The sequence below is a fragment of the Lycium barbarum genome, chromosome 1 (assembly GCF_019175385.1).
Source record: "Lycium barbarum isolate Lr01 chromosome 1, ASM1917538v2, whole genome shotgun sequence".
Lineage (NCBI taxonomy): Eukaryota > Viridiplantae > Streptophyta > Magnoliopsida > Solanales > Solanaceae > Lycium > Lycium barbarum.
In genome coordinates, this window is record NC_083337.1 from 162,960,559 (window position 1) to 162,973,325 (window position 12,767).

Genomic DNA, 12,767 nt, shown 5'->3' on the forward strand with positions numbered 1-12,767 from the left:
ATGATTAATTTTTGAGATAAAACCAAGTGAAATTGGTAAATGAGAAACTGCTTAAAACATGTCATTTTTTTAGGCCCCAGCAGCTTTCATTAAAATTAATTTTTTTGAATTGATTAAGTAGGCGTTTGACTATGAAAATTAAATATTTTTCACTTTATTTGTATTTTTAAAGTTGGAGTTGTATTTGATCATCGGTTTTGTAAAAAATATTTGGTTGTTTGAATGTAATGAAAGTGAAAAAAAAAAGGTGAAAAAAAGGTTTTAGGTATTTTTTCAATTAAATTTTTTTATGGCCAAATGCTGATTTTTAAATAAAGTGAAAAAAATCCAAAAAAAGTGAAAAATTCTGTGAATGTTAATAGGCGTTTGGCATGAAAATAAAATATTTTTCACTTTAATTTTTTTGAAAATTTTGAAGTTGGAATTGAAGATGGAGTTATGTTTGGTTATAGTTTTTACAAAAAATGTTTAACTATTTGAATATACTGAAAATGAAAAAAGTGAAAATAGATTTGATACAATTTCAATTTATATTTGGAATTTTATGGCCAAATGCTTATATTTTCAAATAAGATGAAAAAAAAAAATCAGAAAAAAAGTGAAAAATTCTATGAATGTTAAGCTATTGTATTAAGGTTTGAATATATAAAAAAAAAAAAAAAAACGAACCGAATTTATCATTTTGAATTTAATTCGTTTCAAAGCCATCTCTCTTCATCACCTTGATAACTTCTCCTACACTCAATCTGTCTCTCAATTCGCTTGAAACTTCAAAATCAATTGATAGAAGAACCCTAAAAGGTCCCAATATGCAAAGTATGATATTCAATTGTTCATCTATGGAGTTACCAAATATGGAAGCTTTCAGTGCCCTTGATTTCAAATTTTGCCGGTTTTTTCACAATTCAATTCAACGAAAACCGGAAGGAGGATTTAATTTGCCGAGTTTTGGCAGATTAGGTAATACAGCTCTGCACATATTAGATTTTTTTTTTCTTTCTATTATAGTAAACTGTTAAAAGTTACAAACTACATTAATCTTGATATCAATATTTGTCTTAAAATGTGTAAAATTCCTAATTAAGTAACTTTATTAAGAAGTTTCTTAATTAATGTAAGGTAAAAAAAAAAATCCAGGTGTGAAAATAATCACTTTGTATAAAATCTATTGTGTTTTTTGTGAATTTATTTTTTTACTATATATGTGTATCTCCTTTTTGGTTGAATACTTGTATACATAAGTGATACAGCTTATCAGTGTTGTTGGTTTATTCAGAAGCTTGCTTAACTGTGCTTTGTGATCATCAGTTGTGCCAACATTTATCGGTACTCTTCTTTAATATACTTTGTGTTTATAAAGCTTGATATGAATGGTTCTTTGAAGGGAAAAGTGATACTTTTTATAGCTTTATTTATTTAGTTTGTTGTCGTGGTTCTGTAAAACTTTCACTCAATTGAACAATAATATGCTATTTGATGATGTATAAAGGTAATAGAAGAGATACAAGAGAATGTATAGACAATCGCAGAATGATTGATTTGTGTATTCTGAAGATATATGCAAAGTGATACTCACCTACTTGAACATCATTAGAGTAATCTTGTTTTTACTCTTCATTAACATGCTTTCCATTTTGAAAGTTAATGTGTAGAGATTATGAGTGTTTCTCAAAAAGGAAAAAAAAAATAAGATTTTGTATAGCTTTCCTTTTGATTTCTTGTCATGGATATAAGTTATCTTGTACGTACCTTAGGTTTAAGTGGTTAGATTGTGTTACAAGGGATTTTGGATATTTCCTTTGCTAAATGGGCAATCATTTGCTATTTCAAGTTGTATATAAGTAACTAGAAGATACAGGAGAATGTATTGACAATATCATAGTGATTTATTTACCTTGTGAATTTTGGGGTTGATTATGAAGGGATGCGAACTGACACTCTCTTATTTGAATTGATTACATTCGTCTTGTTAAATTTCTACTTTTTGAGGAGAGAAAGCTTTTCAGGTATTACTCTAGAATATTGCTCCTAATCTGTAAATATATGGTGTTCATCTTTCTTGTTATCAATGTGGAATACTATCCCTAGTTAATCACGAATTAGTTTGGGCCTTGTGAAACACAATGGACTAGCGGCTTGATACCAAATTTTAGCCATTTCAGTTATTACTATTTTACAATCTTTAGCAATTATTTCCCCCAAATATGATTATACGTCTAGCTTCTTAATTACTATTTTCATAGTAGCAAATATTGGAATTGTGTCCTCTTGAATTTCCTATTCTTTGAAACAAAGTGTTTATTTTCCTTAGGATCTTTAATGCTTTGTTATATTTGATTGTTAACAAAGCACCATTAACCCAGTTTTGTCTTAAACAAGTTTGCAATCTTCAAAAACTTACTTTATCTCTATTTCTGACCTACTTCTATTAATATATAGAGACAATATAAGCTCTTACTACTTTAGATATGTTCCTTGTTAATTAGAAAACCTAAATTTTAGAATGGAGTAGTATAGCTTAGGTAAAATTCATTTATATATTAGCGTAAAAAAATGTACCATGGTTTAACTCAACCCCAAAAGCTAGATCATAAGGTGAGTGTTGCCCAAGACCATAAGAAGACAAATAACTCTTCCATCAACCAATGTGGGACACTTAACACCTTCCCATACGTATGCCTACCAACTGGAGCGTGGACAGCATAAAACGGGGCCCCAGCAGTGGTAGACATCATAACGTGAGTGGCCGGACTCTAATACCATGTAAATGGACCTTGGGCCTAACTCAACCCAAAAGCTAGTTCATTATGTAAGGATTGTCAAAGACCATACGCAAGGGTCGGCACCCATTAAAACAGTTACCAAGACCGAGACAACCATATATCTTTAGTGTTGGTGGGTGCCCACTCCTTTCTTTTAACAGTTATCCCAATAGCCTATAGATGTATATAGCATCCCAATCGAGAGTAATGGGTGCTTTAGCACCCACCAAACGCAATGTGGGTCCACTTGTGGTCTTGCTTCAAAATTCAAATTATAAGGTTATAGTTGTAATGAAGGAATCATGATGCATATGCGTGATCCTTCCATCCCGCTCTACTTACCCATAAAAATTGGAGAAGTAAATATGGAAAACCAAAAATGTCTATTTGGAGAGCTTGGCACATTATATCTAAGTTGAGGAAAGGTGATGATTTTAACTTTGCAATAGAAAATTAACATTCACATGATTGAGGCTTCGGATAGTTGTGGCATAATGTGATCATTGTTCTAGATAGTTACATTTATGACTAAAATTTGTAAAATAGATTAGAAAATTTACTTTTCTCATTTATATAAGCATTTTCTTTCTTCTGGAAGAATTCTTAGTAGACAAAATTAGAAATGATCATATCTGACTGGAGTTTAAGTATAGAGGGTTTGTAAGTGCACATATAAATTGAGAAAATGTTGTTTGAGATGATTTTGGATAAGTTATTGTTACGACAGTCAATAATGAAAGGCAGTTAGAGGAGACTATTAAAACCTAAAATCATATAGATGGAGGTTATCTCAAAAGACCTACCATTTCTTGAAAACAATGTATAGGATAACATAACAACAACAACAACAACAACAAATACATACCCAGTGTAATACCGCAAGTGGGGTCTGGGGAAGGTAGAGTGTATGCAGACCTTACCGCTACCTTGGGAGGTAGAGAAGCTGTTTCCGAAATAACAAGAACATATAGGATAACATAACAAGAACATAATAGAAGCAAACAATGCTTATCACTGGGAAAGGGTGGTCACTCGAACATCCTTCGTTGGAAAATCATATTGACTACCGAGTATATAGGTCAAATATCACTTGTTACTGCTATATACCTCTTCTTGAACACCTTCGGTGCTATCCAAGATAGGTGGCCCAACGGTGAATGGTGTTCAAGGCGACTTGGGATCCATGTGTTCGATACCTGCCTACAACGCTACTATTTTTGCACATTGGCCTACATTTTTTCTTTAAAACGAAACCGGCGCCACTTTTTCTTGTGAAATTCGTTGATTTTCAGTCTACAAATAGATTCTTGTTTCCATTTGACTCATTTATACTTTTTCTTTTTAAGCGGCATGACCTTTATAATCTCACTCTCCTTGTTTGATAATTAATGCAATTTTCGTTTAAATGTGCTTATCTTATGAAATCTAGTATAAGCTTTACATAAGTGGGTGCCCTCTCTCTCTCTCTCTCTCTCTCTTTTTTCCTGTTATGATATTATATTATTATTCTTATATTAAATAAATTGAAAATTCAACGAAAGTCAAATTGCAGAACAAGGAGATGTACTTTTATTTCTCTATCTTAAAATTCTATTTTCTTTCTTATTCACTACGGCGTCGTAGAATCAAATTATTTATCCTTTTGTATTCCACACAGGAAATGTTCTTTGCTTCTGTCAGTTGCCACTGCAATAGTTGAAAGAGTTTTTCAGTAATGAAGTTCATCAAGAATGACTTATCAAACGAATGACGAAAATTTTAGGAGGTTGTATACTGCTTCTTGCAGAAAGAGAAGTATTTAATACTATTTTTAATGAGTCTATTATAAATATATTTCAAGAGATGAAACCTCGTCGAGTGTAATTGAAAGTAATATATTTTTGAGTTATGCTTTCACTGAAAGAACCTTTTTTTGTTGACTTCTTTATGTTAATCTTGATTTATATAATTTTTAGCTCTGTTATAAATGCTTTTATAATTTAGCTACATATTGCTATGTGTTTTGATTAAAACTTTTGGTGCACCAATTCAACAAAATAAAAGTTTATTTACTTCTTCAAAATTTGAACACTCTTGATAAAATTTCTAGCTGCGCCACTGCTCACTTCTAGTAAGTTTTTAGTGTATTTTGGAAGTTCCATACAAGATATCCTTATCTTTGAAGTAACTATTTGACACGAGTATGTCAAGGTGAATTAAGAGCTTGGGTAATCCACTACTCCGGGTTTCTGAATTTATCCTTTTAGCATTTTTAATGATTGGTTCAAGTCTTCATCATCACATAATGAGTTCTTAGTTGTTGAAAGCCAGGCTTTGGTTGTAATGGTAATGGTAAGATTCTATTGAGCAGTGTCATGTAGGTTGTGTTAAGCTGTATTTAGTGTGAATGTAAAACCTAAAAACATATGTGGATTGATTTCTTTTGATAAACATATGTTGGATTGGCAGGTTTTCTTTCCCTTTATGTGGTACAAGGCCATAAATCTTTTTGACGTCACTAAAAGAACAGAAATAGATTCTTCGGTGATATAATTTTTGTTTATCTTGAGACAATTAATTTCTTCTTTGCACTCTTCTTTCTTATTATAAAACCTTCCATCTGATAGAAAAGGTAAAGAACGTAGAAGCTTTCTTAATATGCTTCATATCTCTTGGGACTTTTATGGGAAGTATACCACAAGTATCGTCGTGTTTGTCCCATATATGCTACTGGTGAAGTATCGTCGTGTTTGTCCCATATATGCTACTCGGAAGTATCGTCGTGTTTGTCCTATACTAATGTGAACTGTCATTACGCTATCTCCTTAATTAAACATCTTTCATCTACTTCTTTTGCCTTACTTGATTGGAAACCATTCTAATAAATATGAAGTACCTATATAGTAGATTACATTATGACTATTATCAGATACCGTTAACCATAACTTTTTTTAGAAATATCATTCTTGCTTATTGTGCCCGTGGGCCTCATCAATTAATCTTTTGTATTTCTGAGAACTTTGATTGTTTGGTCGTTCTGTTTTGGTCATGCCACCTGTCAGTTCCTTCTACCAGTCGCTCATTACTTCTCTTAGAATCTATAACTGATTTAAAAGAATATATGTCTTGCTGCCGTTCTTTCTATATACCAAGTGTCGGGTTACAGAATCTTATTTTAGAAGCCAGAGGTTTTTGAGGCAGTTTTTGTCATATATTGAAACTCATCTGTTTTCTGAATCCTCTTTCAAGAACTTTCCCTTTTCATGCTTGAGCCTTTCCTTGTAGATCTAAAAGAAAATGAACACCGATCAGACATGCAATGGCTCCTTCTGGACTAAGGAAGAGGATAAAATCTTTGAGAATACCCTGGCGCTCTACTTTACAGATGACCATCTATTGAGGAAGATGGCCGAAGCACTTCCTGGAAAATCACTTGATGATATCACTCATCACTACAATTTATTAGTTGAAGATGTGGATGCGATCGAGTCGGGAAGTGTTCCCTTACCGAATTATCCAGAAATGCCAAGCCATTCCAACCAGAATAGTAGATTTTCAAAAGCAGATTTAGAACGGCGAAGAGGGGTTGCGTGGACGGAAGAGGAACACAGGTGGGTTTCCTGTACATTTCTTGAGGACGCTGTTAATCATCTGAATTGATGTTTATAATCATGTCTTGTAATTATTGCACGTCTTTCACTTTACTAGAAAGGATTTTCAAAATTTCCTATTTCTTAATAACCTAGTTGGTGTGCTTCTAAATTCTAATCATCTAAATTGCTATTATTATATTTCTATAATTGTGTCTTGCTCATTAGTTAGATCCATGCGCTATTCTGTAACCTTAGTGAAACCCACTGATGGAAAAAGAAAAAAAATAGTAAAATGTTATTTCATCTGGAGTGATTTTCTGAAACACAATGCAATGAAGGGAAAGGGCTTATTTGCTTGTCTTTTTGGAATTTGTGCATTTTAATGTTAATGTTTTTCTCGAAGAAATTTTCTTGTTACTTTTTGAGATTTTAGTCCTTTACTTTGTGGAGCAGAGAACAGATCCATATATGTCATAGGTGTTTTTGGTGTTCATAACCACATGAGTGCTTGTGTTCTTTTTCTTCTCTCCTTAATTTTTTCAATTTCTTTGTTGCTTGGGCTTAAATCAGAAATTGATTGGGCTCTAGGTTTCCTCAATGATGTAATAAAGCCGCCATCCTCCCTCCCCCCAAAGGCTTCTTCCCACATCTAAAGGCTCCATTAACCAATAATATGTTTGAATTTGGTCATTAATTTGGTATGAAGTTTTTTTCTGATGTATCTTTTTTTCTTTTTTATGACCGAGAAATTCATTTGGACCCAACCCTTCGGGCCAACTGCAGCATTCGAAACTCGGGGATGCTGGGCCCACCCCTCTACCTTCTCCACTTAAATACCAGAGTCAGTTCTCTTGGCGTGGGGCTTGAACCTGTGACCTAAGACACAAGTCTCAACCTTTGCCAAGTGAACCAACCCCTGGGGGCATTTTTTTTTCATGGATATGTCTTGTTCTTCTTCTTCTTCTTCTTTTTCTTGATGTTTCTCACTTTTCTGTTTGAGTAAGAAATTACATTTGAGATATCACTTTTGAGGATAGCCTATTCCAAGTTGAGAAGCTAAACAGCACATATAGTTGAAGTGGTTATAAAAAAAACACATGTAGTTGAGCGAAAAATAGTGGGCAATGGATAATTCAGCAAATATTGGAGTCCCATATCCAAAGGATGACATTTGTTATCCCCTGATTTTAGGTATCCAAAGAATGACATTTGTTATCCCCTGATTTTAGGTCCCTTCCTCTTTCTCGAAAAAATAAATGGATGGTGAATTTATTTTGGGGTTAGGGTGTTGTTAGTTTTGATAGTGTTATCTGTGATGTTATACAGTGCATGCAGATGGCAATAAATATGCCTATGGAATCATACATATTTGGCTCTGGGTTTTATAAGATGTATTGCGTGGTTAGCTGATTGAAAGAACGTAGAACTCTTAAGTAAATGCTGTCTTGCGATCTTGTTTCCTGGATTAACTTCAAAGCTGATAATAACTTCTTTTTTCCTCTTTCCTGTTATAGGTCATTTCTCCGGGGGTTAGTGAAATTTGGGCGAGGAGATTGGAGAAGTATATCCAGGCACTGTGTGATATCTAGAACACCAACGCAGGTGGCTAGCCATGCCCAAAAGTATTTCAATCGCCTCAAAGCCGTCAACAAAGACAATAGAAGATCAAGCATTCACGATATAACTAGTGTGGATGCTGAAACCGCTGGAACTTCCCAAGTACCAAATACTGAGGTCATGATTGGGCCAGCTTGTGGAAGATCACACTCAGCGGCAAGCACGGACAATGAGAGCATGTTGCCTCGAGAAAGTACCAATGCTGAGCAGATGAGAGCAGTTGCTGGAGGAGGCTCCTCAGGCCCTAGTGCTGCATTTGTCAATGGAATGAATAGTCTGTCCCCTGATGCGGATGATGAGTTCATATTAAATATTAATGACCTAATCGTGGAGCCGGAGGGCACTAATGAAGCCGGGTTTCTGGTTGACACCGGAAGATCCCAATTACCCAGCAAACAACCGTGTAATGCTAGCAGTGAAACTTACTGTCATCCTATCACTAGAATTGGGAGTGAACTTGAAGCATTGGTCACTGAACATATGGTGGGAGACAATGATATCAGTTCTATTTATAACGTCGGGAAAGCATCTGTTTCTCATGCAATGCTGTCCACTGCTGCTCATAGTGGAATGCCGAGCTATCCAGTTGCTAGTATCGGTGCTAAAAATGCACATCAAAACACGGTGGCTGATCCTACTCGATTACCTCCCATTGCCCCCTCATCTAACTTTGGTGGTGGAGGATGGCCCACAATTGCTAGTATTGGTGCTACGAATGCACCTCAGAACACGGTGGCTGGTCCTTCCCAGTTACCTCCCACTGCCCCTTCACCTAACTTTGGTGTTGGAGTATGGTCCTCAGTTGCTAGTGTAAGTTCTAATACTGCACCTCAGAACAGGGTGGCTGCTCAATTACCTCCCGTTGCCCATTCACCTAACTCTGGTGTTGGAGTATGGCCCACAGTTGCTAGTATCGGCGCTATGAGTACACCTCAGGACAGGGTGGCTGGTCCTTCTCAGTTACCTCCCGTTGCCCATTCACCTAACTTTGGTGTTGGAGTATGGCCGACAGTTGCTAGTATCGGTGCTATGAGTACATCTCAGGACATGGTGGCTGGTCCTTCTCAGTTACCTCCTGTTGCCCATTCACCTAACTTTGGTGTTGGAGTATGGCCCACAGTTGCTAGTATCGGCGCTATGAGTACACCTCAGGACATGGTGGCTGGTCCTTCTCAGTTACCTCCCGTTGCCCATTCACCTAACTTTGGTGTTGGAGTATGGCCCACAGTTGCTAGTATCGACGCTATGAGTACACCTCAGGACATGGTGGCTGGTCCTTCTCAGTTACCTCCCGTTGCCCCTTCATCTAACTTTGGTCTTGGAGTATGCCCAAATTCAAACACCAGCATTGACGATGAAGGCATCTTTGATCTGGATGACCTGTTCAGTATGATCTGAGCTGGTGCAAACGAGGCTGTTAATGTTGATATTAGTGGGTTACAACCGTATAGGCTGTTAATACTGATACTTCACTTGGTTTTTTGAAGACTTGTTCCATTAGACTAGAATGAGGATAATACTGTGTAGGTAATGGTCTAAATTGTGGACACATTTATTTAGAGTTTAGCGCTATTATTTCCTTTTGATTTTTCAATGACTCTTCTTTATCTATGCCAATTCTGCTTAGGGAGCAGGATTTTGTCCATCTTCAAAATCTTTTTAGGACTAAGGAGGCTTTCGGTTGAAATGAGTTAGCAATTGTTTTGGACTTTTTGAAACTCTATTGAAGTAATTGCACGGTTCAAATGGACTGGTCTTTAATTTTTTTCCTTCAAATGGCCTGGTTTTCAAAATTTTTGCCCTTCAAAATCGAACTTATGCCTAGCGGGGGGCATAGGTTCTTAAAAGGCGCTAGCATAACTTGTGGATATAATTGATGCGTAATTTATGCCCTTTAGGCATAAGTTCGATTTCAACGGACAAAATTAAAGACCAGCACAAAATAGGGACAAAAGTGCAAATGATCCAACTCTATTTGTTATAGCAGTCTGTTGTTTTCATTTTTGCCAAAAACCACCTCCCACAAGCTAAAGGTTCAGACTAGAATCAAATGCTACTAAGCTACAAGCCCATTGACTCATTGATTACGTAAGCTTTTTCTGTATTCTCGTGAATCGTGAATGCGTTTTAAAATTTTGTTATGCTGGAGATTTGAACTTTTTAAAAGCTCCATTGAAATTGCCTGTCTACCTGGTCATAAAACAAATCTAATGTTATGAGGAGTTGAAGACCAAATTGGCACCACTGGAAGAATGGGAGCAAAATATTACTACTATATAGAAACGTGAGTTTCTCTAGAGTAGCCAAAGCATCGTCGTCAGTCCTCTCCCATAAAAAAAAAATAAAAAAATGTGATTCCCATATTAAACACTAATCAATATTAAAAAAAAAAAAAAAACACCAACCAATATTTTAAAAAAAAGTAAAAAAAAGTGAAACCCACCATCTCCAAACTCACGAGAAAAAAAGGTGAAACTCATATTAACAAAAAATCAAGCGTTTCTATAGAGTAGCCAAAGCATCGTCGTCAGTCCTCCCCCACACATCGTCGTCAGTCCTCCCCCATCAAAAAAAAAAAAATGTGATCTCCATATTAAACACTAATCAATATTAAAAAATTAAAAAAAAAACACCAACCAATATTTAAAAAAAAAATAAAAAAAAGTGAAACCCACCATCTCCAAACTCACCGGAAAAAAAGGTGAACCTCATATTAACAAAAAATCAAGCAATATAAAAAAATAAGTGAACTCCATATTAAAAAAACAAGCAATGTAAAAAAAAAGTGCAGACTTTGTATTCGTAGCAAACACTAATATAATAAAGTTTTAGATACGGAACACAAACTACAATGTTATATTAATCGCGTTTTGAAAATAGTATATATATATATATATAACTACTATATAGAAGCATGGCTGTCAACCCATGTTTCGTCGTCCGTTAAGCATTTTAAAAAAAAAAGTGTGATCCCCATATTAAACACCAACCAATATTGTTTTTAAAAAAAAGAAGTAAAAAAAGTGGAACCCATCATCTCCAAACTCAAGGAAAAAAAAGGTGAATCCCATATTAACAAAATCAAGCAATATAAAAAAAAAAGTGAATCCCATATTAAAAAAATAAACAATGTCAAAAAAAAAGTGCAGACTTTGTATTCGTAGCAAACACTAATATAATAAAGTTTTAGATACGGAGCACAAACTACAATGTTATATTAATCGTATTTTGAAAATAGTATATATATATATATATATATATATATATATATATATATATATATATATATATATAGAAGCATGGGTCTCAACTCATGCTTCGTCGTCCGTTAAGCATTTAAAAAAAAAGTGTGGTCCCCATATTAAACACCAACCAATATTAAAAAAATAAAAAAAAGCACCAACCAATATTAAAAAAAAAAGAAGAAGTAAAAAAAGTGGAACTTACTATCTCCAAACTCACGGGAAAAAAAAAAGCTGGACCCCATATTAACAAAATCAAGCAATATAAAAAAGAAGTGAATCCCATATTAAAAAACAAACAATGTCAAAAAAAAAGTGCAGACTTTGTATTCGTAGCAAAAACTAATATAATAAAGTTTTAGATACGGAGCACAAACTACAATGTTATATTAATCGTGTTTTGAACATAGTATATGCATATATATTATATGCATAAAAATAATGCAAACTAATAATGTCTAAAATGTTGGGCCCCATACTAAACAACACCAAGCAATATAAAAAAAATATTAAAAAAAAAGAAGAAACTATATAAATCATGGGTTTAGACACATGCTTCGTTGTCCGTTGTCCCTTAAAAAAAAAGGTGGGCCCCATACTAAATAACACCGAGCAATAAAAAAAAGGAAGAAAAAAAGTGGAACTCACCATCTCCAAACTCATGGGAAAAAAAAAGTGGACCCCATATTATCAAAATCAAGCAATATCAAAAAAAAAAAAAAGTGAACCCCATATTAAAAAAAATATAATGTTAAAAAATAAGTGCAGACTTTGTATTCATAACAAACACTAATATAATAAAGTTTTAGATACGGAGCACAAAGTATAATGTTATATTAATCGTGTTTTGAATATAGTATATGTATATATATTATATGCATAAAAATAGTATAAACTAATAATGTCAAAAAAAGAAGTGCACCCCATAAAGGGTGGACCCCATACTAAACAACATAAAGCAACATAAAAAAAAAAAGTGGAACTCACTTTCTCCAAACTCACGGTAAAATAAAGCGGATCCCATATTAATAAAACCAAGCAATATAAAAAAAAAAGTGAATTTCATATTAAAAAAAATAATATAAAAAAAAAAGTGCAAACTTTGTATTCATAGTAAACACTAATATAATAAAGTTTTAGATATGGAGTACAAACTATAATGTTATTAACTATATAGAAGAGCCGGTTGACTACTTTTTCGTCATCAGTCGTCAATTCATTTAAAAAAAAAAAGTGTGGGCTCCATATTAAACACAAACCAATATTAAAAAAAAAAAGTGGAACTCACCATCTCCAAAGTCACGGGAAACAAAAGAAAAGTAGACCCAAATTAACAAAATCAAGCAATTTTTTTTTTAAAAAAAAGGTGAATCCCATATTAAAAAAACAAACAATGTAAAAAAAAAAGTGCATCCAATATAAAATATCAAACAATATTCATGTAATTTCCAAAGTATCTCATTAAATCAATAATGATGGATTAATTACCACATGCGTATCAACCCAATAGTGGGAGCAAATTAAATTATTGTACAGCAAAAAACATAGACCCCATATTATTGCTTTTCTTCAAA

The 12,767-nt window shown here is 34.0% G+C and overlaps 1 protein-coding gene across 1 annotated transcript; it reads left to right on the forward strand.

Annotated features, from left to right (window-relative positions):
* Positions 1-637: 637 nt before the first annotated feature.
* On the forward strand, positions 638-9,685 carry LOC132603598 (uncharacterized). Its single transcript, XM_060316726.1, has 3 exons — positions 638-960; positions 6,027-6,352; positions 7,849-9,685. The coding sequence occupies exons 2-3, from the start codon at positions 6,039-6,041 to the stop codon at positions 9,347-9,349; spliced, it is 1,815 nt and encodes a 604-aa protein (XP_060172709.1). The 5' UTR covers positions 638-960; positions 6,027-6,038; the 3' UTR covers positions 9,350-9,685.
* Positions 9,686-12,767: the final 3,082 nt, after the last annotated feature.

Excerpts from the sequence above, each read along its gene's own strand:
- LOC132603598 (XM_060316726.1), top strand. The coding sequence starts at position 6,039 with ATGAACACCGATCAGACATGCAATGGCTCCTTCTGGACTAAGGAAGAG. Across the intron at positions 6,353-7,848 it reads TGGACGGAAGAGGAACACAG|GTCATTTCTCCGGGGGTTAG; the intron begins GTGGGTTTCCTG and ends TTCCTGTTATAG.